The sequence below is a fragment of the Kryptolebias marmoratus genome, linkage group LG23 (assembly GCF_001649575.2).
Source record: "Kryptolebias marmoratus isolate JLee-2015 linkage group LG23, ASM164957v2, whole genome shotgun sequence".
Taxonomy (NCBI): domain Eukaryota; kingdom Metazoa; phylum Chordata; class Actinopteri; order Cyprinodontiformes; family Rivulidae; genus Kryptolebias; species Kryptolebias marmoratus.
Genome location: NC_051452.1, coordinates 880,256 through 886,773, shown reverse-complemented (window position 1 = coordinate 886,773; position 6,518 = coordinate 880,256). Strand labels below are relative to the sequence as shown.

General features: G+C 46.7%; 1 protein-coding gene across 8 annotated transcripts in view; it reads right to left on the bottom strand.

The window, feature by feature from the left end:
• gckr (glucokinase (hexokinase 4) regulator) overlaps nt 1-6,518 on the bottom strand; it is a 42,123-nt gene that overhangs the window by 8,138 nt on the left and 27,467 nt on the right. For 6 of the 8 annotated variants that reach the window (XM_017434073.3, XM_037973773.1, XM_025010062.2 and 3 more), the window contains 9 exons: nt 2,155-2,304; nt 2,021-2,089; nt 1,866-1,934; nt 1,713-1,786; nt 1,517-1,583; nt 1,385-1,438; nt 970-1,064; nt 750-855; nt 500-618 (listed from right to left, as the gene is read on the bottom strand). In XM_017434073.3, the coding sequence (XP_017289562.1) occupies nt 500-618; nt 750-855; nt 970-1,064; nt 1,385-1,438; nt 1,517-1,583; nt 1,713-1,786; nt 1,866-1,934; nt 2,021-2,089; nt 2,155-2,304 (803 nt within the window). Of the gene's footprint in view, nt 1-499; nt 619-749; nt 856-969; nt 1,065-1,384; nt 1,439-1,516; nt 1,584-1,712; nt 1,787-1,865; nt 1,935-2,020; nt 2,090-2,154; nt 2,305-4,931; nt 5,153-6,518 lie in introns of those variants that run through there. The other 2 variants (XM_017434074.3, XM_025010061.2) reach the window with 2 other exon arrangements.

Sequence of the window (6,518 nt, the reverse complement as noted above, 5' to 3'; positions counted from 1 at the left end):
AACGAAATAAACATTTGAAATATATGAGTTTGTATGTAATGTATGAATATAATATACAAGTTTCACTTTTTAAATGGAATTACTGAAATCAATCTACTTTTTCATGATATTCTAATTTTATGACCAGCACCTGTATATCAGCTGCAGTTGGGACCACAAACTTTAAAACAAGAACCTTCTTTTCTTTTAAAAAAAACATAATTTCTTGGCTTTAATAATAAAACTGTTGTCCTTGTGCTAATGATAACAATGATTGGTTAGGTTGTCTAAAATCACAATTATGATGCGGGTCTGTGAAAAGCTGTTATTTTGTACAAAATAAAACAATAATATCTGCTCTAATTGACCAAAAAGCAACATTTGATCACATAAAAGAGATATCTTAGCCTCAAAGTCACAGAGCACCGTTCAAAATGGCTCTTTTCAGAGGAGTGCGGGCGCTTACGAAACAGCGGATAAACTCATTCGGACGGCTCTTCTACATTCCTATCATACGTACTCGTCTGTGATGGGCGAGCTGGAGAAAGTGGCAGCGTGAGCAGCAGACAACACCACCTCCAGGAGGATCTTAGTGGCGCTGCCTCCCTTCATCCTGGACGAGCCGCTGACGGCTTCCGGCTGAGCGGACACACACACACACATTTAACACGCACACCGAGTCGCTGGACGCTCGGAGACTTGACACAAATGCATCTTGAGCTGTTCGGCGGCGGAACAAGGAATTATGCATATGAGGGGAGGACGAGTACCCCGACGACTGGGTTGAGGAGGAAAGCTCCCCGCCTCTTGGCGAGCGCTCGCATCCTTTCCGCCACACTGCGAAATGTGAAGGAGCAGCCAGGTATGGGCTCATCCCTACGCAGCGAAAGGGAGAATTCAGTCTGAAACAGGGTTTCGTGAAAAACGAGTGAAAAATTCGAGTTACAGCTAGCTGCTGCTGCAGCTGATCCCTCTGTTCGTGGCCTTTACCTAGCCTGATGTGTGGGATTAAAGCCTACAAGGACAGGAGTGTAAACCTCAGGGTTCTGCAGGCAGAAGTCCAGCTGGCCAGCCACAAATGGAGCCTACAAAACCAAAAATTAGCAATAAGAACCCATAAGAACAGCAACAAACATGATTATGCATTTCTAACCAACTAGCGACACGGTAAACCGGTGGTGTCCAATCCTGGTCCTGGAGGGACACTATCCTGCATGTTTTAGTTGTTTCCCTGCTCTTTAACAGGTCTTCAAGTTCTACAGAAGCCTGTAAATCTCTCACTCACTCAAATCAGGTGTGTCAAAGCAGAGAAACAACTCAAACATGCAGGATAGTTGCCCTCCAGGACCAGGATTGGACACCACTGCGGTAAACATTCATCCCCCGGACAATGAAGCTGACTTACAGATAATCCACAGGAAATGCCGATGAACAAGACTCTCCTCTTTCCCTCACAGGCCTGCAGAGCAACACAGTCACCCGATTATCGTTCGAACGCCCGACAAATGCAATAAAACGCACCACGATGTCCCCCGACCTGCTTCAGACTGAGCGTGCCCAGTTTGGGGTCGTCCTCGGGAGCCTCCTGGGAGGAAAACAAAGCTCTGAGGGCAACAGGAAACGAAGCAAAGTTATCGGTTGCAAGTGATGGATTTTATTGTTGCAAACATGCTTGGTCAAGTGTCATCAGTAGCAACCCTGCAGACGTGACAGAGTAGAAAACCAAGCCATACTTATCTCCTCCTGCGATGATGTACGCATAGATCTCACTGCGGTTCAGCTGCCTCAGCGCTCTGTTGAACCCCGACTATCAGGCAGACAAAGAGGAAACATGCTTTAGCCCGTTTGATTCCTTATTTATGTTTTCCAGAGGGGATAACTTTTACCGTGATGAAGAAAGCAAGTCGGCCAGAAGTGCCACAGCCACTCAGAACAACAAGGCTGTCCTGAGGATCCTGTTGAAAGAAGCTGCTTTTAACTTCCTGTTTTAGCAACCAGCACAAATAATCACCAATATATATTATTATAAATGGAAAAGTACCTTGAGAATGATGTGTACCCTGTTAGCAACTTCCATTATCCTTCTCACCATTTGGTCGCTGAAAAGCCTCTAAGGATGACATTTACGACACTTATTGAGAAGATTCTTTTCGTAGAGGAAGATACGCCTTTTACCTGGTGTGTTGCTCCCGTCTCCTTCCGAAACATCTGGGTGTCACACGCCTGTAGCATCCTCACGATGCTGTCTGGCGAGGCTCGGTCCATGTCACGAGTCAGCGGGTTAGACTTCTCCGAAACGGGAAGGAAGGGCTCGTAATCTGCAGACTGCGAGACAAAAAAAAAAAAAAAACGCACTTCAGGAGATGATTTAAAAAGCAAACCTGATCTGGTTTCGGTGCCCTCATCGACAAAATGCACTCGCGGTAGGAATAAAATGTGAAGCTCCCGGAAGGGATGAATGCAATTTGGGACACGTGCAGATCGGCAATCGATATATATCAACGATTTCCTTTTGCAAGGAGCTGACATGTACCGAACCGGTGCCAGAAATCTTAAAAAAGTGGCATCAAGACGAAATGTTAAGGTTGCAGGGAGCTGCTGAGACAACGGACGGCCCACTCAAATGCCTTGACTGAGGCTGGGTGGTCGTACGCCACACGAGGTCCAAGGCTGGAACCAATTGGTACCTAAGGGCACCCACATATGTGAAGGTTCTGATCACCCAAAAACATACCTCAAACCCTATGACATCTGCACCTGCCATCCAGACACAAACACCGGACTCACCATTGTCGCTACCATCCATTGTCTTGACGACTAGAGGCACCCAGGCTCACTCGTTTCAGGTATTTTAACTTCGTAATTAAACAACAAAGTCAAACTGACAGCTAACGAGAAAAGCTTTTACAGTGTCAGAAAGCTTTGCAGTCTGGCTCTCTGAAAGTAGCGACACGATACTTATAGTCCTCCGGTTATCTTCAAGGCAATAGCAGGACACAACGTTACAATCTCAAACAGACATTGTCTTCACAAATAAGTGTGTTTTCATCACATTGGTAGACATTTTGGACTCCAAGCAGGGCCACATCAGTCACATGCAGTTTTCAGCCTCTACACCGGGAGTACACTGCCATTAGCAGAGCAGAGACGGCTGTGTTTGTAGCGGTGCCGTAACCGGGAGGCATCTTGGTTTTCCCGTCTCCTGACAATGTTGTACACAGAGACACCAGTGTTACTCCTGCATATGTGCCGACCATCCCGCATTTAGCCCCCCCCTGTCCCTTGTCCCTGTGCGGGACAGCCAAAAGTCCCGCATTTGGCCCTCACACGCCACACTTTGTATTTCTCACGCACACGGCCTTTTTGTCACTTTAACGCTACATTTAGAGAGTTTTCAGATCCCTCTGGCATTTTTTTTTAAAGCGACTATCGACAAATCTAGGGACTTCAGCGGCTAAATGTGAGAAAGCGCTCATTCTGCAGCGTGCCGTAAGCCCCGCCCACTTCCCCCGAGCACTGACAGCTGTTAATCTCCCAGCAGAGAGGGAGACCCGCTCATCTGATGACAGAGAGCTAAAGATGGAGAGGCAGAAAGATAAAGATGGAGGCAGGAAAGAAAGCTTCTCAAAGTGGTTGAAAGACAGCAGGAAGTTCTGTCTGAACATCAAGAGGAGGCCTGGAAATGTTCAGGTTAGCTAATAAATAAACCCTCGTTTTTCACATTGCATGGATTGACTCAGGTTTTAGTTGTTAAAATCTTTGAAACCATCTATTATTTCCCTTCCAGCTCACAATTATGTGATAGTTCGTGTTTTGTACATACAATCCCAGTAAAACACTTTGAAGCTTGTGTTTGTAAAGCAACAAAATGTGGGATAGATCAAAGCGTGCCAATACTATCACATATGCCCCTTTTCCACCAGCTCTAAAGGTCCCGGCTCCACTCTGCTTGGCTTGCTTTGCGTGCGTTTCCATCTGCATTTTTTCGAGGCCGGTCGCTGCTTCTTTGGTCCCTGCTTCGGAGCAGGGCCAGCCGGGTGGGCGGCGCCAGCTTAGCTCCTGTTCACTCATTGGTCGTGGGTGTGGCCAGATGCGAGCATAAAGAGCGAAGGTAGGAATATAAACAACAGCGTTAGCAGCGTTAGCTTACCCTGCAGCGTTTCTGCCGTCTGTCCTCCAGCTGAAGGCACTGTAAAGTCTGAAATCTCCGGCGGATAACAGCTGTCCTACTCCGCGCAACAATGGCGGCATCCAGAGCATTTCTTCCACTGCGCCTCTCTTTCTGAAGTCTCAGAAGAATCCCCATAAGTTTAAAAAACAGCAACAACACAGGGCCGACGTTGTCCATAGCGCTTCCGTTGTTTACACAACTTGTGCCACGTTTTGGTAGCGCCCCGCGGCCCCGCCCCCCGCAACACGAGGAGGCGTTCCTCTGCTACCGACCAAACTGGCCGGTGTGAACGCGATGCGTTCTTTATAGAGCCGAGCCGAGTAGAGCCGGACTTCTGAATTAGAGCCGGTGTAAAAGGGGCAATAGAGAAGAGTCAAATCGACGTGACTCGACAAACAGCTCATTTGAGAGTTTTTTTTCTTCATATTCTGTTATATTATTCATTCTTTAATTTCTGGATTTTGTCCTGTTGCTCCGTTGCACGTCGAACAGCAGACAGAGTGAGAAAGCAAACTTCTGCTTTTTTTCAGGCTGCAACTTTTAGTTTCACTTTCGATTTTCACCCGTTCGCTCGTGTCCCGAGTCGCTTCAGCTCACAGCAGCCTCCTGAACGCGTGTGGCGACCTATGAAAACGCCAGTTTGAAAGGGTTATTTCAGCACACGGCTTTAGATCTCGCAAGTTATCTGAAAGCCTTCGAGATGCGGTGAACTAGCCAACTTCCTGTTTTCCTGTTTCCATTTCTGTTCACCCAAAGAGGGCCTCGCCTTCCTTTGACTTACCTCCCATTCGCACATCGCGGAAAGACCGTAAATCCCGTCTGGTTTCACCGCTGCATCAACGTCGGACTTCTCTTCCCTAAAGCGGCTCCTCTAAAGAAACGTCTCCTTCTGTTTCAGTTTGTCTGGCAGCTTGGGTTGAAAGTGAAAGCCGTAAAATGAGCCAAAGTTCACTGACGGGACCTTTGAGACAGCAGAAATACCCGGAGCACTAGTCCGTTTTACGGCCTCTGCACCTCTTTTTATTGGGAGAAATCCAAGCAGAAACAACCACACACACAAAAAAAAGCATTAGAAGCACTGCTGAACGTATTTAAAATAATAATAATAAGAAGAAGAAGAACCTCGACAGTGGAATTCCTTTCAAATTCGCCTTTTTTGAACCCTTCGGCGCAGCCGGGATCCAACAGAATTTCTGCAGCGTGCAAATATTGACACCACAGCAGATTGTGGAGTCTGGTGCGTTTCATCACTCCTCCAAACTCCCACCATCGTCTCGCAGAAGCGCCGGCTAATTTCTCCCACCAGTGGCACGACAGCCAAGACGTTTCTCACATCACGTTCCATCGAGAAAGAAAAGACCGATACTATTTACACCGACACTCCACGAACCACGACGCCACGTTTCGGGTTTGTTTTTTTTCTCTATTAGGATAAATTGAAGTTTCGTGGAGCCCCCCCCCACATTTGTATTAGTCACTACGAGCGAACGCCGATTATTAACGTGATCCGACATCTGAGGAACAGTTTGGTGTTCGTTAACCTTCCTGAGTCAATCTGACACCGGAGCTGCGCGCGTGGGCTGTGTGATAAATCGAAAACCAGGACTTCGCTTCGCTATATCAACAGCCCAGAACACTCTGAGTCAAAACCAAGGGTTTGAAAAGAAAAAGGTTGAATTTATTCTGTTCTCACCGTGTTCCCGTACGTTCCACCAACTCCCGTTGCCGTTGCATAACTATTTGAACTCGAAACCAGTCAACAACTGAGGCTGAGGTACCAACATTCAGAACCGGAACATCCTTGGACCCTGAGAGCTTGAATACTGTGAGCATAGAACCCTAAAAAAAAGGATCCTTTGCAGTGTTGGATAACAAGAACTAGATCACTTGAAAGCTTATCAAATTGTGGACTTGATATAGAGACCCTGGGAACATAAAACTAAAAAAAGTCTTGGGCTCGTAGGAACTTAGGAGTCCAAGAAAACACACACTTAAGACCATAAAAGGTAAAGGAACCCAGGAAAGAACTTGACGCTACATCTTATTCTGGTAACATCTGACTTTACAAACGACCTTGGGAAAAACAAAAAAATGGATAATTAATACAACGGGGATAGATTCCTTAGGGTCACGGGATGCTTGGGAATAGATTGTAGGACCCTAAGACCCTTAGGAATGTAGGGAAGACCAAATATGGGATCGTATGTCCGTAAGGATAAGAAACAACTTAAAACACTCCCGGACCTCAGTGTTTCTCTGCTGTGTATTTTATAAAAACATGAATCCAAACAAGGCTTTTGAACGGCGTGGTTCTCTGCGTAGCTCCACCAGTTTCCTGTAGGAGGCGCTGCAACTGTGTGCAGCTGCA